This window comes from Myotis daubentonii, chromosome 15, assembly GCF_963259705.1.
Source record: "Myotis daubentonii chromosome 15, mMyoDau2.1, whole genome shotgun sequence".
Taxonomy (NCBI): Eukaryota; Metazoa; Chordata; class Mammalia; order Chiroptera; family Vespertilionidae; genus Myotis; species Myotis daubentonii.
In genome coordinates this window covers 1,763,595-1,789,520 of record NC_081854.1, presented here as the reverse complement: position 1 = coordinate 1,789,520, position 25,926 = coordinate 1,763,595, and the positions used below count along the sequence as shown (strand labels likewise).

The 25,926-nt window shown below is 55.0% G+C and overlaps 3 protein-coding genes across 6 annotated transcripts in view; 2 read left to right on the top strand and 1 right to left on the bottom strand.

Moving 5' to 3' along the window:
* The window catches only part of LOC132216037 (popy Class I histocompatibility antigen, A-1 alpha chain-like), a 296,300-nt gene that overhangs the window by 177,546 nt on the left and 92,828 nt on the right, over positions 1-25,926 (bottom strand). The window lies entirely within an intron of this gene.
* On the top strand, positions 846-13,326 carry ZNF444 (zinc finger protein 444). 4 transcript variants are annotated; one of them, XM_059665077.1, is made up of 6 exons: positions 846-1,032; positions 2,453-2,562; positions 3,270-3,375; positions 5,127-5,475; positions 10,351-10,435; positions 12,117-13,326. In XM_059665077.1, exons 4-6 carry the CDS (start codon positions 5,164-5,166, stop codon positions 12,710-12,712), a joined length of 993 nt encoding a protein of 330 aa, XP_059521060.1. In that variant the 5' UTR covers positions 846-1,032; positions 2,453-2,562; positions 3,270-3,375; positions 5,127-5,163; the 3' UTR covers positions 12,713-13,326. The 4 variants fall into 4 exon arrangements, with proteins under 4 accessions (XP_059521060.1, XP_059521058.1, XP_059521059.1 ...); XM_059665075.1 differs by lacking the exon at positions 2,453-2,562; XM_059665076.1 differs by lacking the exons at positions 2,453-2,562; positions 3,270-3,375.
* The window catches only part of LOC132216028 (zinc finger and SCAN domain-containing protein 5B-like), a 24,750-nt gene continuing 12,071 nt past the window's right edge, over positions 13,248-25,926 (top strand). Inside the window, exon 1 of the mRNA XM_059665011.1 lies at positions 13,248-13,320. The gene's annotated coding sequence lies outside the window, so the exon portion shown is untranslated. The remainder of the gene's footprint in view (positions 13,321-25,926) is intronic.

Sequence of the window (25,926 nt, the reverse complement as noted above, 5' to 3'; positions counted from 1 at the left end):
AGGCGTCCTGTGATTCACGGGGTACGTTACAACACTTCATTCGACTTCTTGGGGCGTCCCTGGGTGATTCCCGGGGAACAATACAACAGTCCGACCCGGCTCGCAGCTCTCTTCCCGCTCTGAAAACCAACTCTTCTTCGCCCCATTTCTGATGGGGAAACTGAGGCAGTCGCGGTGTCCGAAGGGGGCACGACGGGACGCATGGCAGGAGGGCCCCTCCCCGATTCGCGGAGGGGAAACTGAGGCTGTGGATCAGGTTCGCCCAGGCAGAGCCCAGCCAGGGCGCCAGGGTCGCGTCCGGACCCGCAAGGACCGGGACCTTCTGAGGTACGCGGGTGGGGGAGGGGTGAGAGGCGACCCGTTGTCAAGGAGACGCACGGAGCACGCCGGGATTGGCGCGGAGCTTCGGTCCGGGCCCCTCCTCCTTCTTGGTCGGCCGGTTCCTCAGACCGAAGGGCCCCATTTCCCAAGTGCCCGGCAGCGTCCGGCCTCCTCCGTCTCCACGACGACGCCACCACGGCTCCGCCTCCTCCCTCCCTCGGCACTCCTCGGGTCACCGCCCCCCCCCCCCCCCGGCCGCACGTCTGCGCACGCTCGGCTTCGGCGCACGACCCAATGGGAAAATGGGAAGCCCCGTCTGCCTTCTGGGAAATGTAGTCCGCAGCCTGGCGCGCCAGGCGACGCCATATTGGCATAGCTCTCGGTGCATCTTGGGAAGTGTATTCCTGGCGATGGCGGGGCCGTTCGGGGGGGGGGGCGGGGACGGACGTGAGCGGGTCACCAAGGAGGGAGCCAATGGGAAGCCTCGCTGGCCGCGCGGCCCCCTGGGAAATGTAGTGCCGGCGAGGCCCGTGGGGCTGGGGGCGGTGCGTCAGGCGTCGCGGATCACTAGGTCCCCGGGAGTGGTAGGGGGGGAGGGTAGGACGGAAGAGTTTGGCGCAAAGCCTGCCGGGGCATGGAGTCCCGGTGAGCTTTGTGCGCATGTGCGCGGAGGTCAGGGGGGCTTGGGGGGGCCGCGCCGGAGAGAGTGAGGTGAGTGAGGGGACTCTGAGGGCGGGATTGGGGGGAGGTGGTTGGAGCTTTGGAGTGCGGGGTGCTGGGGGCCGGTGAAGGGAGGGCGGGAGGGATTGTTGTGGGGAGGGGATGAAAGGGGGTCGCGGTGGGGGAGGGGGAGGGGAGAGCGAGCGGGAGGGGGAGGGTTGGTAAGTGGGGGCGTGCGCAGGAAAGGGGTGGAAGCTGAGGGAGTGGAGTGGGGGGGGCCTTGGAAGTGGGGCGAGGGGAGGGGAGGGGGGAGGGACCGTAGGGACGAGTCTGGGACCCGTGGGAAAGGCTTGGGGGAGGGGCTTAGGGGGCGGGCATGGTCCCCACCTGGACGGGGTGCAGGTGGGTCCTTCCGGGCGCCCTTTCCGCGCACTGTGAGCAGTTGAGCAGGTTCCGGGGGATTTCTGGGTTTCTCTCTCTCGAGGAGGAGTGTGTCCCCCCCCCCAACCCCCCTTAGCTGGTTGCTCTCGTCACCCGAGGCCACCCCGGCAGCCTCCAGCCACTGTCCTTTATTTCCCGACTTTTAAATATATATTTATTTTTATAGATTTCAGAGAGGAAGGGAGAGGGAGAGAGAGAAATAGGAACATCGGTGATGAGAGAGGACCATGCATGGGCTGCCTCCTGCACGCCCCCCACTGGGGATGGAGCCCGACCTCCTGGTTCCTAGGTCGGAGCTCACCCGCTGAGCCACGCAGGCCGGGCTGCTGCTTATTTTAATGCCTATTCCAATTGGTAGCTAGGTTTTTATTTATTTATTTATTTATTTATTTAAAATATATATTTTATTGATTTTTTTTTATAGAGAGGAAGGGAGAAGGGGAGGAATAGAGAAACATCGATGAGAGAGAAACTTCGATCAGCTGCCTCCTGCACACCCCCTACCGGGGATGTGCCCGCAACCCAGGTACATGCCCTTGACCAGAATCGAACCTGGGACCCTTCAGTCCACAGGCCGACGCTCTATCCACTGAGCCACACCGGTCAGGGCGTAGCAAGGTTTTAAATGCATGTTCTAGTTGGTGCTTGTGAGGCCCTGGCCTGGTGGCCTTGATTACACCAAGGTTGTGGGTTCCATCCCTGGTCAGGGCACATGCAAGAATCAACCAATGGCCCTGGCTGGTGTCGCTCAGTGGATAGAGCGTCAGCCTGTGGACTGAAAGGTCCCGGGTTCGATTCCCAGTCAGGGCACATGTCCTGGTTGCAGGCTCGATCCCCAGTGTGGGGGCGTGCAGGAGGCGGCTGATCCATGATTCTCTCTCATCATCGATGTTTCTATCTCCCTCTCCCTTCCTCTCTGAAATCAATAAAAATATATATATATATAAAAAAGAATCAACCAATGAATGCATCCATAAGCAGCACAACAAATTGATGTTTCTCTCTCTCCCTTTCTCCTCTTTCAAATTAGTAAATACGACTTAAAAGATATTTCAAGCTGTAAGGAAACGAAGGCGCTGAGCACAGCACCTGGGTGAAGCAAGCCCCCAACCAGTTAGTCACTTATGTTACTGAGACTTTGTGAGTTGTGGGGAGGGCGGGGGGGGGGGGGGGTGTAAGGACGGGGGGATGCCGCTATTAACAAAACAAGTGCATGCATTTAATTCTAAATTTTTGTTATTATTTTTTAAAATAAATACTTTAAAATTTTTATTTTATATATATATATACATTTAATATATTTTATTGATTTTTTACAGATAGGAAGGGAGAGGGATAGAGAGTTAGAAACATCCATGAGAGAGAAACATGGATCAGCTGCCTCCTGCACACCCCCTACTGTGGATGTGCCCGCAACCAAGGTACTTGTCCTTGACCGGAATCGAATCTGGGACCCTTCAGTCCGCAGGCCGACGCTCTATCCACTGAGCCAAGCAGGTTAGGGCTAATTATATTTTTAATCAGAGAGGAAGGAAGAGAGAGAGAGAGAAACATCAATGATGAGAGAATCATTGATTGGCTGCCTCCTGCTCGCCCTCCCACTGGGGATCTAACTCGCAACCTGAGCATGTGCCCTTGACCGGAATCGAACCCGGGACCTTTCAGTCTGCAGGTGGATGCTCTATCCACTGAGCCAAACTGGCTGGGGCTAAAGTTTTTATTGATTGATTTTTAGAGAGAGGAAGGGAAAGAGAGAAATACTGATTTGTTGTTCCGTTTATTCATGCATTCACTGGCTGATTTTGTTGTTGTTCCTCACCTAAGGATATTTTTCCATTGATTCTTAGGGAAGTAGAAGAGAGAGGGAGAGACAGAGAGACACACAATGTGAGAGAAACACATCCATTGGCTGCCTCCTGCACGCCCCTGGCCGGGGAAGAGCCTTCAACCAAGGTACGTGCCCTTGACCAGAATCGAACCCGGGACCCTTTGGTCCATAGGCCGACGCTCTGTCCACTGAGCCCAACCGGCCAGGGCCATTGGTTGAGTTTTGTATGTGCCCTGACCGGGGATCGAACCCACAACCGTGGAGTATCAGGACAGAAGCTTGGATTTTTACCGCCACTGTTTAGTGTGTGTGATTTTAGACCCAGGAACGGAGGCGAGGGCTGTCGAAGGTGCCGGTGCACCTTGTCCAAGGACAGCTTGCTGGTCAGGGGCGGGGCAGAGACTTGCTGGGAGCCCTTGTGCTCTGAGTAAATATTTGTCCCCAGGGGACGTGTGGCAATGCGTGTAGACAGGTTTGGTTGTCAGAACTGGGGCGGTACTACTGGCACCTAGTGGAAGGAAGTTCAACTTTTATTTTTTTAAGTTTTTATTGAATTTATTTTTAGGGTGAGGGGCTAGGGTTAGGGCTTGGGCTAGAGTTTATTGAATTTATTGGGGTGACATTAAGAACAGTATGGTTTTTAAATATATATATATATACTAGGGGCCCGGTGCACGAAATTCGTGCACTGGGTGTGTGTAGGGGGCGGGAGTGTCCCTCAGCCCAGCCTGCCCCCTCTCACATACTGGGAGCCCTCAGGCATTGACCCCCATCACCCTCCAATCGCAGGATCGGCCCCTTGCCCAGACCTAATGCCTCTGGCCTAGGCGTTCGGCCCAGGCAGCGGGGACCCACAGCTGCAGCGGCCCCGTGATCGTGGGCTCCGCTTTAGGCCCAGGCAAGGGACCCCTAGCTCCCGGGACTGCCAGCTTCGACCGTGCCCAGCTCCCATCGCCAGCTCCACCCCTACTTCCTGCTCTCACTGGCCAGGGCGGCAAAGGCGCCTGATTCTCCGATCAAGGCCCCAGGGCCGCCTTTGCCCTGCCCCCCAGCTCTTAGCTCCCCCCTGGGTTTCCGATCACTGTCAGTGGCAGGGGGCTTCTTCCTGCTTTCCCTTTCGCCTCCCTGCATTGTGCCTACATATGCAAATTAACCGCCATCTTGTTGGCAGTTAACTGCCAATCTTAGTTGGCAGTTAATTTGCATATAGCCCTGATTAGCCAATGAAAAGGGTATCATCGTACGCCAATTACCATTTTTCTCTTTTATTAGTGTAGATTTCTTTATTGATTTCAGAGAGGAAGGGAGAGAGAGAGAGAGAGATAGAAACATCAATGATGAGAGAGAATCATTGATTGGCTGCCTCCTGCACCACGCCCCCTACTGGGGATCAGAAGTGCAACCTGGGCATGTGCCCTTGGCCAGAATCGAACCTGGGACCCTTCATTCCGCTCTATCCACTGAGCCAAACCGGATAGGGCTAACAGTATGTTTTTGTTTTGTTTTAATCCTCACCAGGGGATATATATATATTTTTAAATATATTTTATTGATTTTTTACAGAGAGGAAGGGAGAGAGATAGAGAGTTAGATGAGAGAGAAACATCGATCAGCTGCCTCCTGCACACCTACTACTGGAGATGTGCCCACAACCAAGGTACATGCCCTTGACTGGAATTGAACCTGGGACCCTTGAGTCCGCAGGCCGACGCTCTATCCACTGAGCCAAACCGGTTAGGGCGTCACTCTGCTTTTAAGTGGGGACGCTGGGGTGTGCAGCTGCACCCCTGCTCTTGCCCCCTCACGGCGGGCGGTGGCAGAGGGTCCTGGAAAAGCTGGGCTGTGCGCTCACCGTGCTGGCTGTCCCTCCCCACAGGTGCTGTTGTCCCCCCCTCCAGGGCTCGCAGGCCCCCATGGAGATCCCGTCCCCCCAGCCCGTGAAGCAGGAGGGCCAGGCCGTCGAGGGCCTGGTCCTGGACTCTCCGTGGCACCGCTTCCGCCACTTCCACCTGGGCGACGCCCCGGGCCCCCGGGAGGCGCTGGGCCTGCTGCGCGCCCTGTGCCGGGACTGGCTGCAGCCCGAGGTGCGCACCAAGGAGCAGATGCTGGAGCTGCTGGTGCTGGAGCAGTTCCTGAGCGCCTTCCCCGCCGACATCCAGGCCTGGGTGTGCAGCCGGCGGCCCCAGAGCGGCGAGGAGGCGCTGGCCCTGCTGGAGGAGCTCTGGGTGAGCGCGGCTGGGGGCTGGCGGGGTGGGGGGGGGGGGGAGACCCTGCTCACGCCCGCCTCCCTCAGCTGCCACCTCCCTGTGCGTGGACAGGCCTGCCCCACAGCCTTCCCCCCGGCTCTCCAGGCGGCCTGTGGGAGTGACATTCCGTATATAAGTGAGCAAACCAAACAGTTTCCCCAGCCTGGGGACCAAGGGTGTGACGGAGAGTGGGGGCGCTGTCGGTGGGAGCCTCAGGCTGATGGTACCCTTCCTTCCTTCCTTCCTTCTTTCCTTCCTTCCTTCCTTCCTTCCTTCCTTCCTTCCTTCCTTCCTTCCTTCCTTCCTTCCTTCGTTTATTAATTTTTTTTATTCCTCACTTTAGGATATTTTCCCATTGATTTTTAGAGAGAGTGGAAGAGAGAGGAAAAGACAGGGAGAAATACCGATGTGAGAGGAAGACATCGATTGGTTGCCTCCTGTACGTGCCCTGACCAGGGCGTGGGCCGGGGAGGAGTCTGCAAGCGAGGTACATGTCCTTGACTGGAATCGAACCCGGGACCCTTTGGTCCCCAGGCCAATGCTCTGTCCACTGAGCCAAACCGGCTAGGGCCCAGGGGTACGGTTTGAAGGGTGCAGTCCGCTGGGACACTCAGTGAGGATCCGAGGGTCACCCTTACTCTGACAGTCCCTCCCGCAGGAGGACTCGGGTCGTAAAGCCGCCATGCTCACGGTCAGTGACGGCGAACCTTCTGAGCTCGGCGTGTCAGCATTTTGAAAAACCCTAACTTAACTCTGGGGCCGTGTCACCTATAGAAATTTTTTATATTTGCAACCATAGTAAAACAAAGACTTATAGTTTTGATATTTATTTTATATATTTAAGTGCCATTTCACAAAGAAAAATCAACCAAAAAAATGAGTTCGCGTGTCATAGGTTCGCCATCTGACATGCGTGTCATAGGTTCGCCATCACTGCTCAGGGTCATGGTTGACCGCATGGAAGGGTTAGCTCAGGGAGGCGGTGCCGGGCAGGGTCCAGGGGAGCCCCATGCACACAGCTTCCCGTGCCCTCTCCGGCGGACACCACCGAGTGTTGCCCATCGGGGAAGCTCCCTGAGCGTGGAGTCCAGGGCTTTTGTTGGGGGTTGGGCACGTCGACACGGCCGACCGCCTGCGCCTGACCTCAGTCCCCACTCCTTGTGGAGGCTGAGCTGATAGGGCTTGGCTAACAGCCCCCCACGAATCCCACTGTTAGCACAGCCTATCTGACCCCACGCCAACCTGTGGGGTCGGTACTGGGTACGATTGTCCTCTCTCTTTCACAGAGGAAGCTACAAGGCTCAGAGAGGTCAAGCGACTTGCCCAAAGTCACACAGCCAGTTAGGGGGCGGGGGCGGAGTAGAACCCAGGTGCCGTGGCTCTAGATTCCTGCTTGCAATCCCTGAGCACCTGTGGCCGCTCTGTCCATTGTCTTTGTGGGCGGTGCTCAGCCTCTGCGCAGTCCAGCGTCTGTGGCTTCACCCCACACCAGAGAGCCCGGGACGCCTGTGGGGTCCTCCCAGAAGTGGAGGTGCTGAGGCTGGAGTGTGCCCAAGAATTGCTGGGGAGCCCACCGGCCTCCACTCTCAGACGTGCTGACCGGGGAGCTGGGGAGGTCTCCACACACCTGTCTGAGTGGGGACTTGGGGTGAGACCATGTGCCGCCAGCCCCCTCAGAACTGACGGGGGGGGGAGGTAACTCACTGGGGGTCCCACAAGCGGGTCGGCCTCATGCAAAACCCCTGCCGGGCACCTGCACGCTCCTGTGCCGGGTCCTCCTCCGGGCGAGGCAGACGGTTGGACCTTCATCCGTCCATCTGTCCACTCGGCGTCTGGTATAGGAGGTACCAGGAGCCGGGACCCGCCTCAGTGGCGGCGGGAATGTAAAATGGGGCAGCTGCGGTGGGAAGCAGTCTGGCGGGTCCCCCAAAAGGTGAGGCATGGGACTGCAGCGGGTCCGGGACTCACGCCGTTTCATTCGACGCGGGTGAGATGCTACAGGACTGAACTCTTGTGTGTATCCGTTGGTCTCTGGTAAAATTGGTTTTCTTACACGTTTCGCTTAAAGTCACGGAACCTACGTGGGGATTCACTGTGCCGTGTGAGGCAGCACTCCTGGGGGAACACCCAGGAGAAATGAAAACATCTGCTCAAAACCGGTACACATCTGGATGAGTGATGGCAGGCCAGCGGCAGTCGGAGTAGCCGAAAAGTGGAGACAACCCACGTGCACTTGGCTGGGGAGCGGATAAACCAAATGAGGAATGGCGACACGGTGGAATATTATTTTTTTTTTTTTGATAAATATTTTATTGATTTTTTACAGAGAGGAAGGGAGAGGGACAGAGAGCCAGAAACATTGATGAGAGAGAAGCATCCATCAGCTGCCTCCTGCACACCCTCTACTGGGGATGTGCCGGCAACCAAGGTACATGCCCTTGACTGGAATCGAACCTGGGACCCTTCCATCTGCAGGCCGACGCTCTACCCACTGAGCCAAACCGGTCAGGGCCACGGTGGAATATTACTTGTTCATGAAAAGGAACGGACTGACGTGCTGCGATACGGATGGACAGTGAAAACATCGTGTGAAAAAGTGACACAAGTCAGGGTCCCGCAGGATCGCGTTTAGATGAGACGCCCTGAATCAGCAAGTCCGTGAAGACAGGAGGTCGCTGGATGGGTTCGATATTTAATTTGGGGAGTGATGAAGATATCCTAAAATGGATTGCAGTGACGGTTGGAATCGTGGTTTTAAGTGGGTGAATTCTGTGGCATGTGAATCGTAGCTCAATGAAACTGTTATTTATAAAAGATCGGCATGGGGGGTACCAGATAGGCCAGTTCCTGCCCCCCTCGCCTCAACCCCTCCATCCAGGCATGCCTCAGGGACGTCTGGGAGAAAGGACAGCAACTCCACACAGACTCTTCCAAAACCTGGAGAGAGAGGAGGGGCCGTTTCCCACTCATTCTGCGGGGCCAGCATGACCCCAATACCAAAACCGAAGACGGTACAAGAAAAGGAGTCTGTAGGCCCGTATCCTCACGGCCAAAGAATTCTACTGAATGAGAGAAACCAGACCCCGAAAGGGTGTGATCTAAAGCTCCGGGAAATGAAACCCGCTCTGAAGTGGCGGAAACCACACCAGCGGCTGCAGACTGGAGACAGGGAGATGGCGCCTGCGCACAGGGACTTCGGGGGCCGGGGTGCGCTCCCCACCTCGGCTGCGCTGGTGGTTCCTTGAGCCGACACCTACGTTGAAACTCACTGGATTATATGCCGCGAATGTACGCATTTATTTTACGCCTGTTCGGCCACAATAAACCTGTCAGGATGCGTGCTCTGAGGAATTCCAAAACGGCGGCGGAGTACGTGGAAGCTACACGGACATGCTCCCAGGACCAAACTGGAATTAGAGCCAAAATATAGACACACCACCCCGATAAGCAACCGAAGACGAGCCAGACAGAACCCTGATAACGAGGACGGGAAGCGGAGACCGCCTAGAGCAGCGGTTCTCAACCTGTGGGTCGCCACCCCTTTGGGGGTTGAACGACCCTTTCACAGGGGTCGCCTAAGACCATCGGAAAACACATATATAATTCCATATTTTTTGTGATTAGTCACTATGCTTTAATGATGTTCAATTTATAACAATGAAAATACATCCTGCATATCATATATTTACATGACGATTCATAGCAGTAGCAAAGTTACAGTGATGAAGTAGCAACGAAAATAATGTTATGGTTGGGGGTCCCCACAACATGAGGAACTGTATGAAAGGGTCGCGGCGTTAGGAAGGTTGAGAACCACTGGCCTAGAGGCTGGTAGGAGGTGCACAGGCGCACAAGGGCTGACCGGGCTCCCGCAGACAGCAGACAACGTTCTGGGGGGATAGCTCTGCTGTTGGGGGTCGGGGGTTGTTACTGCTGAGAACTGGGGTCGAAACCCCAGGCTGGGCTCCCCAACCCAGAGCACCAGAAGGGAGAATGGTGCCCATGTACCATCGGGCTGTGAAAAGCAGCAGGGTTACTGCCCACCAGGGAGAGGGTTGGGAATGCAGGCACCCTCTTAAAGGGCCAACAAACATAGTTTTGTGTGCGGCCACCCACCTTGGGCTCTGGCAGAGAAAGGGCAGAGCGGACTGGAGCTGTGTGAGCAGAAGCCGGGGTGGGGGCTCAGGTTAAACTGTGGAAGGCAGACACCCCATTTTGTCACAGAGTTTGCGAAGGGCAATAAGAAGAAGCTAAGGCAGCCTGGCCGGTGGGGCTCAGTGGTTGAGCCAGGAGGTCACGGTTCGATTCCTGGTCAGGGCACATGTCCCAGTTGCAGGCTCTGTCCCTAGTGGAGGGCGTGCAGGAGGCAGCCCGATCAGTGGTTCTCTCTCATCGCTGATGTTTCTGTCTCTCCCTCTCCCTTCCATTAAAAAGTGAAACAAAAAAGCAGCAGCAGCAGCTAGCACGCACTATTCAAAGCAGGTGTATCGGTCAGCTGTTGCTGCGTAACAGGTCGCCCCAAACCATAGTGGTTTAAAAATAAACGTAGCATCTCACGCAATCTCTGTGGGTTGGGATCTTGCAACAGGTGTGGCGCCTCATCTCAGGAGGCTGCAGCTAAGATGTCGGCTGAGGCTGTTGTCCCCTGAAGGCTGGGACTGGAGGGTGCGAGGGGGCGCCCTCATGGGCCTCACATGGGGTGACTGAGCGAGCACCACCCGGCACAGCAGCCAGCTTGGATCAGAGCTGGTGACGGGACTCGGTGATTGGTGGAGGTGGAGCGGGGACAGAGGGGGTGAAAAATCAAGGCCATCACTCAGGCGTCTCAACTCAGAACGTGGTGTCTCGTTTCAGGGACCAGCGATGCGGGCCCCTCGGGACGTGATGGAAGGCTCCGGGGTCGGCCTCCAAAAGGAAGATGGTGGCATGATGGCTCTAGGTGAGCAGCCGACCCTTCCCGCACCACAGCTTTCTCCCCAGCCCAGCACGGGGTCCCCCTCCTGCCCCTCACTCATTTCTCAGTGGGAGTCCCTGGCCTCCTTGCTGTAGGCCCCAGACCCTGCGCTGGGCCCCGCCCTGGAGGGCAAAGTGGAGGGGGGTAGGCTAGACAAGAGCGCCCGCCGGTGACATGCCCAGGTGTGGTTCTGGCCCGAGAGCTGAAATCCCACCACAGCCCAGAGATGCGCGGCAGTGCCCACATTCTGTAGCTGCTCACATGCGTGCAGGCATGGGTAACTCACCGAGATAGGGTGCCAGCAAAGGCAGGGTGGCACCAGGCAATCTGACCCGGGCCTTGGCGCCCACACCCTCAGCTGGTTGCACGGAGTCCCCATGTCATGTCTCATTGGTTCCAGCTGAGTCATGTTCTTCCCGACCTGGGCTCTATGGCCAGCGGGACAGCACCCCGTCCCGAGCCCAGGCCTGGCACACGGAGCTGGGACTGGAGCCGGCCTGTCCAGGCCACACGCGTGACGGTGAGGAAGGGAAGTCAGGTGAAGCAGTGGGAGAAGGGGCGATGGAGCAGAGAGCTGGGACAGCCAGCACAGCAGAATGCTAATTCGGTCTCGGGAGAGGGCTGTGGTCCTAACAGAGCAGCTTGAGGGTCATCTCAAGGTCGAATGTGGAGGCAGCAGGATGGAGGCCAGAGCAGGGAGGACCCGGGGAGGGTCACAGGACAGGGACCTACCCACCCATCATCCATCCATCCACCCACCTATCCAGCCACCCATCTGTCTACCCTCCCATCTACCTCCCATCAGTCCATTTATCCATCCACCTACCCTTCCATCTTCTACCCATCCACCCACCTACCCATCCATCATCCATCCATCCACCCACCTACCCATCTGTCTACCCTCCATCTACCTACACCATCCATAATCCATCCACCCACCTATCCATCCATCTATCCCTCCATCCACCTACCTACCCATCCATCATCCGTCCATCCACCCACCTACCCATCTGTCTACCCTCCATCTACCTACCATCCATAATCCATCCACCCACCTATCCATCCATCTATCCCTCCATCCACCTACCTACCCATCCATCATCCGTTCATCCACCCACCCACCTATCCAACCACCCATCTGTCTACCCTCCATCTACCTACCATCAAGTCTATCCATCCATCCACACCTACCCTTCCATCATCTGCCCATCTACCCGCCTATCCAGCCACCCATCTGTACTCTCTACCTACCATCCATAATCCATCCATCCACCCACCAATCATCTCCATTCACTGATCCATTCATCTAACATCCATCCATCCATCCCCTCGCATTTATTCATTTATCCACCCATTTTCTCCTCCATTCTTCCATCTACCCGCTGACCTGCTGTCCATCCATGGGTTTGCCCTTCCACGCCTCTTCTGTGACCTGTACCACTCCCTGTCCCTCTCTAGCCCCCCCCCCCCCCCCAAACACATACCCATTTGCACGTCTGTGTAGCAGGCACTGACTCTGCAGCAGGCACTGCAGTGGGAGCCACGGGGATGAATGAATGAGAACCCCCTTCCCCAGCGCTGCCCTTCCCCCCCCCCCCCCCCCCGCCCCGGCCCGGCCCGGCCCGCCCGGCCCTGCCCGCTGCCTGACTGCGCCTTTGCCCCGTAGGAGACGCGGTCCCGGGGGCTGAGGAGCCGGCTGCCGGGGACGCCCAGGCCACGCGCCCCTACAAGCAGGAGCCGGGCAGCCCCCCGCTGGCCCCGCCGGCCCTGCCCGCGCCCGACCTGCCCGCCCTCCTGGCCGCCGCCGCGGGCACCGTGTCCTGCCCCGAGTGCGGCAAGACGGCCCTGAAGCCGGCGCACCTGCTGCGCCACCGGCAGAGCCACTCGGCCGAGAAGCCGCACGCCTGCCCCGAGTGCGGCAAGGCCTTCCGGCGCAAGGAGCACCTGCGGCGCCACCGCGGCACGCACCCCGGCGGCCCCGCGTGTCCCGGGCCCGCGCTGCGCCCCCTGCCGGCCCGCGAGCGGCCGCACGCCTGCTGCGAGTGCGGCAAGACCTTCTACTGGCGCGAGCACCTGGTGCGCCACCGCAAGACGCACTCGGGCGCGCGCCCCTTCGCCTGCTGGCAGTGCGGCAAGGGCTTCGGGCGCCGCGAGCACCTGCTGCGCCACCAGCGCATCCACGGCCGCGCGGCGGCGGCGGGCGCAGCCGGGGCGCCGGGCCCCGAGGGCGGGGGGCCCTTCCCGCCGTGGCCGCTGGGGTAGCCGCCCGCCCGGGTGCCGCCCGCTGCCTCCTCCCGCCCCGCCTCGCTCCTCCCTGGTCTACGCCGCCCTGTACCCCAACGTCCTGGGGTCCTTCCCAGCTGTTTCTGCCCCAAACCCCGCTTTCTCTGGAGGTGGGGCCGGGGCGGGGGTGCGCGGGCGGAGCTGCCCACGGTTGGGGCTGGGGGAGCTTCTGTTCCGAGTGGACTTGACCTTTTTCCTGAGTTGAAAGTAGCGTGTGTTTTTCTTCTGAATTTTGTCCCAGTTCGCAAAGGGCAATGAGAAGTGGAGGCACCCAGATCTCCCCTCCGCCCACCCCTCCTGACCCCCGCCGCCCCACCCGTGAAAGGGGCTTCCGCATGGTCCCCGGCCCCCCCCCCCCAGGGCACACACCCTATGGGGATGGGGGGCAGCGAGGCGGGCCAGGGGCCCAGGAGAGGAGCAAGGGTGGGCTCCTTGGGCAGAGGGGCAGCTGAGGGCAGGGGAGGGGCCTGGCAGCGGGCTCCGTGGTCTGCGACCCGGGAAGGCAGGAGGGGGACGGAGATGCCGGCTCTGAGAAGCGCGTGGAAACAATTCACCAGCATCTGCCCAGAAATAAAGTCACTGATGAGGTGCCAGCCCAGTCCTGGGTTCTGTGGGGGCGCCACCCTCGCGGGGGATTGGGGGGGGGGGTTCGGGGAGGGGCTCTCGGGAACCCACCAGCTCCTGGGACAGCCGTTCCTGCCCTTGAGTCTAGAGAGGGGACCCGGTGAGAGGTGATGGAGGTGAAGGCTCCCCCATTTCCACCCGCGGGCGGTACCCACACGCGCTGGGGCCCCCAGGAGCAGGGCACCCCACGTCCCTCTCCGAGGCAGGGAAAGGGCTGTGGCCGGGAGCTAGGCTGTTGCTCCCAGAGGTCTGTGCGGGCCTGGCGGGGGGGGGGGGGGGGGTAGAGGGCGTGTAGTGGCCCCGGGGGTGGCCCTTCTGTCCCACCTCCTTGGGGTCTGGCCAGGGGCTCTGTAGTTCCTCCGCCTCTGCACCCCCTCTCGTATCCGGCCCTCGGGTGAGTGATGGGAGCAGCCTGGGCCGCCCTCGCCTGGTCCCTGAATCCATCTCAGTCCCCACTTCCAAACACACCCCGAAGCCGTGTCCTCCTCGACCCCCCTCACCCTCCAGGTCCAGCCGCGCTGGCCCACCCGCTTCCGACGGCTGGGAACTCACGGCTTGCGGCTCGGAACTCACGGGCTTGCGATGCTCTCAGGGGTGACCCCACGGCGTGAGGGAGGGAGGAGGAGCGGGCAGCGAGCTCCCACCAAGCAGGACCCACCTGGTCTGCGACCCGGCCTCCACCGCCTGCAGACCGGGCCGGGCTGGGCCGGGGGCGCAGGGCTCCGGGAGCGGGCGAGGCAGGGCCGCCTCCAGCAGCCGCCAGTCACCGGGTCACCACCGCGCAGGGACGGCCGCCTCGCGGAGAGCTGGGCCGGACCTTGTTCCTCACCGACCCAGGGGCCCCTGGTGGTCGGGCCAGGCGGCCCGGGAAGAGCCGCGAGCCGACAGGAAGCCCCTGTCCCGCCGCACTCGAGGCTGACGCCCCAGGGAAAGAGGAGGAAGACGGGCACCAGCAGATGCGGAAACCAGGCCGTGCATGGCCATGAATTGGATTTTTTAAAAAAATGTATTTTATTGATTTTTCTACAGAGAGGAAGGGAGAGAGTTAGAAACATCGATGAGAGAGAAACATCGATCAGCTGCCTCCTGCACACCTTCCACTGGGGATGTGCCTGCAACCAAGAGACATGCCCTTGACCGGAATCGAACCTGGGACCCTTCAGTCCGCAGGCCGACGCTCTATCCACTGAGCCAAACCGGTTACAGCCATGAATCAGATTTTTTTTTTTTTTTTCATGAATCAGATTTTAAAGGAGGGGCCCCGGCCGGTTGCTCAGTGGGTAGCGCGTCGGCCTGCGGACCAGAGGTTCCCCGGTTTAATTCCAGTCAAGGGCACATACCTCGGTTGCAGGCTCCTCCCCGGCCCGGGCCCTGGTGAGGGCTCATGTAGGAGACAACCCATCGGTGTGTCCATCTCTCTTCCACTCTCCCTAAAAATCAATGGGAAAATAGCCTGGGGTGAGGACTCAAAAAGCAAAAAAAAAAAAATTCCACCTTCCATACTCCCATATCTGGGAGCTACATGACCATGATCTGGTTTTGGAATGGTCATGTAGCTCCCAGATATGGGAGCATGTCCATGTAGCTCTCCATCTACAATAGGTGGGTGGGGGAGGGTGAGCCCAGCTGGTGTGGCTCCGTGGTTGAGCGTCAAACTATGAACCAGGAGCTCACGGTTCAATTCCCCGTCAGGGCACCTGCCTGGGGTCTGGGCTCGATCCCCACTGAGGGGCGTGCAGGAGGCAGCCGGTCCATGATTCTCTAACATCATTGATGTTTCTCTCCTTTCCTCTCTGAAATCAATAAAAATGTATTAAAAAGAAGGAGGGAGATGGGACAAAGAGGGCATTTGGGGGTGGGCAGTGGAGTTTGAGGAGTGAGGGAAGGGCTGTGAGGAGGGGCCCGGTTGGGGGCCTGGGTGACTCCGGATGGCGATGCCTGGAGAGGGACCCAAGGCCACAGGAAGGAGCGGGCCCGAGCGGCTGGACCCAGGAGGGGCGAGGAAGGACCTGAGACATGGGCCTCTGCGAGTGTGATTTTGCTGTTGTCCTGCTGGGAGTTTAAGTCACTGGATTTTCACTTTAGAAGCTATATCTTAGCTGCCCAGTAGGAGACGAAGATGAGATGCAGGTGAGTGACTCAGTTCAGGGGGGAGAAGCAGGAACCAGCCGCTCCCTCCCACACACCTGACCTGGGAGCCAACCCTGGTCCCCACTCTGACAGCCACTGGGAAGCCTGATGGTTAAGCAAACAGGCCCCGAGTCCAGATGCCTGGGTTTCCATCTGGCTATCTGAGAGCTGTGCAAGCTTGGGAAAGTGACTTGACTTGTCTGAGCCTCATGTCTGTCCCTGGTACAACGAGCCCCATTCCCTACCTCGAAGGGCAGGGGAGGAGCCAGGGAAGCCGGGACACCCCTGAGCAGCCAGCACGGTTACCACACTGGGCAACCAGAGAGCTCTGACCAGCAGAATCCGCCAAACAGGCGAACCCCCTCGGCAGCCACACCCCACACCTGGCAAACCCTTATCTCTGGGTGTGGCCACCAAGTCCGGGAAAATCATCTTGTGCAGCGAAAGGCTGCTGGTTCCATTCTCAGTCCTGGTACAAGCCTGGACCAATCCTCAGTCCAGGTGCCTACAGGGAGCAACCAATCTCTCTCTCTCTCTCTCTCTCTCTCTCTCTCTCTCTCTCTCAACCAAATGCTCAGTGAAAATGTCAATGTCAGATAAAGGAATAATTCAGAACACATCTAAACAGTAGTTTCACTCTGGCTGGTGTGGCTCAGTGGATAGATAGAGCTTTGGCCTATGGACTGAAGGGTCTCAAGTTCAATTCCATTCAAGGGCACATGTGCGGGTTGCGGGCTCCATCCCCAGTAGGGGGCGTGCAGGAGGCAGCCGATCCATGATTCATCATTGATGTGTCCATCTCTCACTTCCCTCTGCCTTCCGCCCTGAAATCAATACAAATATATGTATTTTTTAGAAAATAAAAATTGTGGTGTATCTGACGTCCGCATGGCACTGGGCATTCTGTAGGGCATCTGGCCACTCTCCTGGGACCTCCCTATTTTACATAAAAAAGGACAACAGAGGACAAACAAGGAATAAGGGTTGAACCATCAAATATTTATTGAAACAAACAGCAAGACTGACACAGAGTATGGGGCCAATAGGGAACATGAGTAATTACTCAAGGACCCCAATTCTAATTCATAGACCCCCGTCTGACTAAGTGCTCATCGACCATGGCTGCACCATAGGAGACCCGTTACTTTCCTTCTGAGTCAGAAGGAACCCGGGGTGCCTCCTTGACATGTGTCCTCTGGTGGCGCTTAAAGGTCCCCAGGTAGCGGAAGGCCAGGTGGCAATGGGGACACAGGTAGGGTCTCAGGCCCGAGTGGGTGCGCATGTGCACGTTGAGGTTCCCGCGGTGGCCGAACCTTTTGTGGCAGACGTCGCACTGGTACGGCTTCTCCCGGGTGTGGACCGGCGGGAGGACTTTCTGCCCCTGACAGTGGGTAACCAAGGGGCATTAAACGTGTCTGAGGCCAGGGGTGGGAAGCTCCATCCCTCCTTCCCCCGTCCTGTCCATCTCCCTGACCCGAGACCCCAGCTTACCTAACAGCACAGTTTTGTGGCTCTGCCTAGACTTCCTTGGGGCCAATCCCATCACCCCCAACTCCCAAGTCTGTCCTTATGTGTACCCACCACACCTTAAGTCAAGCTCATACATTACACTCCTTACTCTTTTTGTTGTTGGTAATCCTCACCCCAGGATATTTTTTTCCATTGATTTTTAGAGAGCCAGGAAGGCAGGTGGAGAGAGAGAGAGGGAGACAGACAGACAGACAGACATCAATGTGAGAGACACATTGGCTGGTTGACTCCTGCAATCACCCCAACTGGGCAGGGAATGGAACCTGCAACCCAAGTATGTGTTCTTGACTGGGAATCAAACCCACAGCCCTACAGTCCTGGGTCTGATGCTCCCAGCACTAACCAACGCTGGCCAGGGCAACAGTGTTCAGCCTTCATTCTCTAAGCTGCCTCTCCTGGTATCTCAACTGCTCCCTGCCTCCAACTGTGGAGGCAAAGCGATTCTGGACCCCGCTCTCCCCACTCCTCATGACTGATAATGCCTAGAGGAAAATTAGATTTTTATCGGTCTGTGGACCACATTGGTTCAGAAATGCCTGTGGACTTAATACACCCCCTGGTTGCATTCATGGGTCCCTTTCTATCCTGTGTCAAATGTCCCAAATGCTGTAGCAGCTATGGTCACCGAGTCCCCTTCTACCGGCTCCCACCTGTCCACCAGATCAGGGCATCACACACTCACCTGTCCCCACACCACGTCACTGGTTCCTGGCTGGTTCCCCGGCTCTCTGTTGACCTCCTGGCTGTTCTCAGGATGTACCCCCGTCTGACTGATGGGGGATGGGGACTTCATGGACAAGTCCAACACGTAGTTTGTGTCACCGACTTCTTCATCGGCCATCTGGACATAGGAATTCTCCTGAAGATACTTCTGCCCTTGCAAGGTGATGACCTTCTGTGGGGAGAAAATTAAACAAGATAAGACCCGGGATATATCCTACTCCTTGCGTGTGTCCTACTCAACACTCACACTTTCAGTGGAACAATACATGGATGTTTCCCTCTCTCTCCTTTCCTCATTCTCTCTCTAAAAAAGGAATTCTTTTAATCAATCAATCAAATAGCAACCTCCCAAATGGTGGCAACCAAACGTGTCTCCCAACATTGGCAGAGGCTCCCTAGAGAGAAAGGAGCCATCCCTGCACCTGGTCTGTGCCTCGGTTTCCCCACCCGTGAGGCAGAACCAACAAGTCTACCCCCTGAGGTTATTCTGAGGCCATTGGGAAAGTGAGCCCCAGGACGGAGATCAAATGTTCGGAGATGTCCATCTACGGAATGCTAATGCGGCCTGGCCGCCATGGCTCAGTGGTTGGGTCTCAACCTATGAACCAGGAGGTCACGGCCAGGGCACACCACTGGGTTGTGGGCTCAGTTCTTACTGCAGGGGCATGCAGGAGGGGCCAACCAATGATTCTCTCTCATCACTGATGTTTCTCTCTCTCTCCCTCCCTCCCTCTCTGAAATCAACACAAATATATTTAAAAAATAAGACACAGAAAATTAGAGAATGCCGCTGTGTACATTTACCGGCCCCCTGCCCGCTGCCCATCATGAGGGTCCCACTCACCCATTTCTTGGGTTTCTCCTTATTTCTCAGCAAGACCTTCAGTTCCTGGCACCTTTGCACGCGCCTCTCCTTCACCAAGACCTGCAGCTCCAGGGGCATGCAGATCATGAACTTCTCCAGCAGAAGCTTCTCCAAGATCTGCTTCTTGGTGAGCACATCGGGCCTCAGCCAGCGATGGAGGAGCGCAGACATTGTGCGCACGCTCTGGAGGGGGTCCGCGTCCTTGGAATGATGGAAGACTCTGAAGAGCACGTGCCCCCTCTCAGAATCCTGGAACTGTTCTTCAGTGAGGTTTCCCAGGAGCGGTCTGGACGGTGACAGCTCCCAGCCCAGGCTGCCCTGGGTGTGCCCATTACCATGGGAAAATGCCTGATCTGTAGCCATATTCACTGGAAACGTCAGCTCCTGATGGAAAACAACAGAAAAGATTGACTTGGTAACAGGTCCACAGTTCTGGGGGGAAGAGAGGAGAGAATGAGGTGTGTTTAACCTGCTGATCCACCCAATACTAAACAGCTGGGACCTGAGGCTGTGCCCCCACCCCATACTGGGCCAGGGAGCCTGAGGCCGTGCCCCCTGCCTGGCGGGGCATGACCGGGGACCTCAAGGTGCCCTCCCCGCCCCAGTGCTGGGCCTGGGGACCTCAAAATCTCTGGGACACAGCAAAAGCAGCCCTGATTGGGGAGTTCATAGCTCTACAGGCATACCTCAAATAAACAAGAAAAATCAGCAATAAACTATTTAACTCTACAAGCTAAGGAACTAGAAAGAGAACAACAAGAAAAGCCCAGAGCAAGTAGAAAGAAGGAAATAATAAAGACTGGAGCAGAAATAAATAAGATGGAGACTAAAACAACAATACAAAAAAAAAATCAATGAAACCAAGAGCTGTACCTTTGAAAGGATAAACAAAATTGATAAACCATTAGCCAGACTCATCAAGAAACAAAGGAAGAGGACCTAAAGAAATAAAATGAACAACTAAAGTGGAGAAGTAACCACTGACACCACAGAAATACAAAGAATTGTAAGACAATACTATGAACAACTACTGGTATATGCCAACAAGCTGGACAATGTGGATGAAATACACAAATTCCTAGAACAATATAATCTTCCGAAACTAAATCAGGAAGAATCAAAAAACCTGAATAGGCAAATAACAACTGATCAAATAGAAGCAGTAATGAAAAAACTTCCACCAAACAAAAGCCCAGGTCCAGATGGCTTCATAGGGGAGGTTTACCAAACATTCAAAGAAGAATTAACATCATACTCCTCAAACTATTTCATAAAATCCAAGAGGAAGGAACACTTCCAAACTCTTTTTATGAGGCCAGCATTACCCTAATTCCAAAACCAGATAAAGACACTACAAAGAAAGAGAACTACAGGCCAGTATCCCTGATGAACATAGATGCTAAAATCATCAAACAAAATATTAGCAAGTCACATCCAGCAATACATTAAAAAGATTAGACACCATGACCAAGTGGGATTTATTCCAAGGATGAAAGGCTGGTACAATATGCATTAATCAATAAATGTGATACATCCCATAAACTGAAAAACAAAAATCACATGACCATATCAAAAAACGCAGAAAAACCATTTGATGAAATCCAACATGCATTTTTGATAAAAACTCTCAGCAAAGTGGGAATAGAGGGAGCATATCTCAACATGATAAAGACTATATATAACAAACCTACAGCCAACATCATATTCAATGGGCAGAAACTAAAACTATTTCCTGTAAGAACAGAAACAGGACAGGGATGCCTTCTTTCACCACTCCTATTCGACATAGTACTGGAAGTGCTAGCCATAGTGATCAGACAAGAAGAAGAAATAAAAGGCATCCAAATTGGAAAAGAAATAAAACTGTTACTGTTTGCAGATGACATGATATTGCACATAGAAAACCCCAAAGACTCCATAAAAGAACTATTAGACTTAATAAATGAATTTGGCAATGTAGCAGGATACAAAATTAACACCCAGAGATCTATGGCTCTTTTATATACCAATTAGTGGCCCAGTGCACAAAATTCGTGCACATTAAAAGGGGATTATTTAGAGGAAATATTTTAATATGCTCTTTGCCCTTTCTCTATAATAGAAGTGTCAGATATGAAAGAAAACTAGGAAAATGTATATGAAAATCTTCCTCCTGTCAGAGTCTCGGGTGCACCACGGGACCAACAGTCAAGTATCCACCCACCCATGTGAGCATCGAAACACACGAGACCCAGACCTGGCCCCGGCCAGCCCCATCCCCAGTGGGCTAGATCCAGACCCGGCCGGTCCCACTCTTGTCAAGCCCTGCCAAGCGTGGGACACAGCCTCAGGTCCCATGGCCTGGCGCCAGGGAAGGGGGTACGCCTTGTGGTCCCCATAAAGCCCCACTGGGCGGGGGGCGCAGCCTCAGGTCACTCGTCAAGCCCCGCTGTGGTCTCCACTTCCCCTTGTACCGGCTCCCACCTGTCCCCCAGAGCAGGGCATCACACACTCACCTGTCCCCACACCACGTCACTGGTTCCTGGCTGGTTCCCCGGCTCTCCGTTGACCTGGCTGTTCTCAGGATGTACCGTTGTCTGACTGATGGGGGATCGGGACTTGAGGGACAAGTCCAACGCCTGGTCTGTGTCACCGACTTTCTGGCCATCAGAATTCTCCTCAAGATACTTCTGCCCTTGGAAGATGACGACCTTCTGTGTGGAGAAAATTAACCAAGATGAGACCCGGGATGTATCCTACTCCCAGCGTGTGTCCTACTCAACACTCACACTTTCAGTGGAACAACACGTGGATGTCTCCCTCTCTCGCCTTTCCTCATTCTCTCTACAAAAAAGGAATTGTTTGAATCAATCGATCAAATAGCAACCTCCCAAATGGTGGCAACCAAACGTGTCTCCCAACATTGGCAGAGGCTCCCTGCAGAGAAAGGAGCCATCCCTGCACCTGGTCTGTGCCTCAGTTTCCCCACCCGTGAGGCGGAACCGAGAAGTCTACCCCCTGAGGTTATTCTGAGGCCATTGGGAAAGTGAGCCCCAGGATGGAGATCAAATGTTCTAAGATGTCCATCTAAGGAATTCTAATGTGGCCTGGCCGCCATGGCTCAGTGGTTGAGTGTCTACCTATGAACAAGGAGGTCATGATTTGATTCCAGGCCAGGGCACACCACTGGGTTTTGGACTTGATTTTTACTGCAGAGGCATGCAGGAGGGGCCAACCAATGATTCTCTCTCATCACTGATGTTTCTCCCTCTCTCTCCCTCCCTCTCTCTCTTTTTTAAATTCTTTATTAGTTAAGGTATTACAAATGTGTCCCTCGCTCTCCTAAATCAACAAAAATATATTTAAAAAATACAACACAGAAAATTAAAGAATGCCGCTGTGTACATTTACCGGCCCCCTGCCCATCATGAGGGTCCCACTCACCCATTTCCTGGGTTTCTCCTTATTTCTCAGCAAGACCTTCAGTTCCTCCAAGCTCTGCACGCACCTCTCCTTCACCAAGGCCTGCAGTTCCAGGGGCATGCAGGTCATGAACTTCTCCAGCAGAAGCTTCTCCAAGATCTGCTTCTTGGTGAGCACATCGGGCCTCAGCCAGCGATGGAGGAGCGCAGACATTGTGTGCACGCTCTGGAGGGGGTCCGCGTCCTCTGGGTGTTGGAAGGCTCTGAAGAGCACGTGTCCCCTCTCTGAGTCCCGGTGCTGTCTTTCAATGAGGTTTCCCTGGGGCGGTCTGGCTGGTGGCAGCTCCCAGCCCAGGCTGCCCTGGGGATGCCCATGACCATTGGAAAATGCCTGGTCTGTAGCCATATTCCCTGAGTACATCTCCAATGGGACTGCAGCAAACCGTGCCTGAAGCCAGCTCCTGATGGAGAGCGACAGTAGGGCTCGGACTCGGTAACCGGCCACAGTTCTGGGGGGAAGAGAGGAGAGAATGAGATGGGTTTCACCTGCTGACCCACCCAATCCTAAACACCCCTCACTGCTCCCATATTGAATACACTGGAAGTTAACCCATAGTATTCTTCTTTTAAACAATATTTCAATTATTGATTTTAGAGAGAGACGAATGAAGAGGAGAGCGAGAGAGAGAAACATCAATCAGTTGAACCTGCAGGCTCCCCAATGGGGATCGAGGCTGAAAACTGGGCATGTGCCTGACCAGGAAACAATCCAGTGACTTGTTGGTTCATGGATAGACACTCAACAGCTGAGCCCCACTGGCCAGGCTCCAAAATCTATTTTAATAATAACATCAGCGTTTAGCTTCTCCTCAAGACAAGATACAGGGGCCGCCCAGGTAGCTCAGTTGGTTAGTGCATCATCCCCCTTGGCCAGTTTGCAGTCTCCATGCCCAGTCAGGGCACAGACAAGAGTCAACCAATGAATGCAATGCTAAGTGCAACAACAGATCTCTCTCTTTCTCTTTCTCTTTCTCTCTCTCTCTCTCTCTCTCTCAAATCATCAATTTAAAATAAAGATAAGATACAGCAATTCCATTGGTAAACTTTAATCACTGTTTGGTCATGATTCTATAGGAAAATACAGAAAACGAATATTTACAACCTGGAATTCCATGGCATTTAATTCGTTGTAAATGTCAAGCTATGATTGTCCTGCAACATTTTCTACTTTGTTCCAGATGAGGGACAGCACAAAAGAACCCTAAGAGAATTAAACTCCTACAGATATTGTCTTATTGTGGCAAAATGCACAACCTAAAATTCACCACTTGAACTCCGTTTTTGTAATCCTCATCCAAACATAAGAAGAGAGAGTGAAAAAGAGAGAGATTTGTCTGTCCAGGTATCTATATCCATTGGTTGATTCTTGTATGTTCCCTTACCCAGTGCTCTAACCAAGTGGGCTAAGAAGCCAGGGCCTAACTCTTTTTTTAAAAAATATATTTTATTGGTTTTTTTACAGAGAGGAGGGGAGAGGGATAGAGAGTTAGAAACATCATCGATGAGAGAGAAACATCGATCAGCTGCCTCCTGCACACCCACTACTGGGGATGTGCCTGCAACCCAGGTACATGCCCTTGACCGGAATCGAACCCGGGACCCTTCAGTCCCCAGGCCGACACTCTATCCAGTGAGCCAAACCAGCCAGGGCCCTAACTCTTTTTTATTTATTTATTTTTTCATTTTTTAAAAAATCGTTTTATTGCTTAAAGTATTACAAAGGGCACTACACATGTGTCCCTCTTTTTCCCCTGCCCTTGACAATCCCCTGGCCTCCCCTACCCCCAGTGTCTTATGTCCATTGGTTATGCTTATATGCATGCATACAAGTCCTTCCCTAATTGTTTTTTAAAGGGTTCAGTTTCAGGCCACTAAGTGCCTTGGACATGCTGTGGGACCCTCCCCACTGTCTGGGTCCAGAACCTCATTTTCATCAACACAAAAGGAAACCCTATCCCACCACGTTCTCTGCCCACCCTCCTCCTGCCCTCTGCCCTCATTCACTGATCTGTTTGGATAAATAGATTAAGGGATCTCATACACATAGTCTCATCCCAGAAAATGCTCTTTGAAATATCCAGGAAGCAAGATTTTTAATGAGAAATGTTCACCCTAGTTCAGCGGTTCTCAACCTGTGGGTGGCGACCCCTTTGGCAGTCGAATGACCCTGTCACAGGGGTCGCCTAAGACCATCCTGCATATCAGATATTTACATGACGATTCATCACAGTAGCAACATGACAGTGATGAAAGAGCAACGAAAATAATTTTATGGTTGGGGGTCATCACATGAGGAGCTGTATTTAAAGGGCCAGGAGGTTGAGAACCACCGCCCTAGCTGTTTTGGCTCAGTGGATAGAGCGTTGGCCCAGGGACTCAAGGATCCGTGTCAGGGGCACGTTCCTCAGGTGCAGGCTCTATTCCCGGCCTGGGATGGGGTGCGGGCAGGAGGGAACCAATCGATGTGTCTCTCCCACATCCATGTTTCTCTCTCTGTCTCTGCCTCTCCCTTCCACGCTCTCTAAAAGTCAATGGAAAAGCATCCTGGGTGAGGAGTAACCACTAATAAGCAGAAATGTTCCCAGGCCCTAAGGGACCACCAAAAGCCAGAGCCACGTCCCAGGATTCACTGGAGCCCAGATCCCTCTCAAATGCTGCAACTGTGAGCACAGGTCTGCCCAGGGTTCCTTCCACCACAGGGAGGGGCCCACCTGGAGGTCAGGACAAGGTCGCTGGGGAGTCAGGAGGGTGAGACCCAAAGCCAGGTGTGTGTGTGTGGGTGTGTGTGGGGGGGCTCCCTAGAGTTTCCCGTGTCTGGAAGGTGGGAGCACATGTGTCACAGCATGAAGCCATGACCCTGGGGATTGAGGGGTTTCCTGTCACTGGAAATCTGGGAGGAGGCAGGGATTGGCCTGGTCATTTCTAAAACGTGTGGGCTCCTTTCACTTTAAGAAATCCATGAAAGCCGAAACCGGTTTGGCTCAGTGGATAGAGCGTCGGCCTGCGGACTGAAGGGTCCCGGGTTCGATTCCGGTCAAGGGCATGTACCTGGGTTGCGGGCACATCCCCAGTAGGAGATGTGCAGGAGGCAGCTGATCGATGTTTCTCTCTCATCGATGTTTCTAACTCTCTATCCCTCTCCCTTCCTCTCTGTAAAAAATCAATAAAATATTAAAAAAAAAAAAAAGAAATCCATGAAAAACAAACAAACAAACAAACAAACAAACAAACAGAAAATCAACACCAACAGCAAAGACAGCCACGGAGTCACAGAGAAACAGGAAACCAGGGCCAGGATATGGAAGCCACCGACCAGCCATGAACAAGACGCTGGGATCCAGCCGAGGTGGTGCCTGTCCGCAGGGGGACATTACTGCGCCGTGAAAAGGAATGGAATCCCACCGTTTGCCGAGGCTGGAAGGAGCCCGGAAGGCGCTGTGCTGAGTGAAATAGGCCGGATACAGACCAGTTACCCCAAGATTCCCCTGCGATGTGGAATCTACAGAACAAAGTGAATGACCAACACACTCCTAGCCAGCGGGAACGGACTGATGGTCGTCACAACCGGGCCTGGGGCGGGGCGGGGGGGAGGAGGGAGGCACTGCAAGGCCCCCTAAGATGCACCCCCATCGCACCCCCCAAATAAAATAGAATCCGGCCAAAATGCCAACAGTGGCCTAGACTGAAAAGCGCTCGTTTAAAACAGAAACCACGCCCTGTGCGTAAAGGAGGGCCAGGGGGGCCCCTGGTTTCCACACGATCTCAGAAATGATGCACAGCGCACAGCCCCGGGTCGCTCTGAGACCAACCTCCATGCATCCATCCGTCCGTCCGTCCGTCCGTCCGTCCACCCACCCATC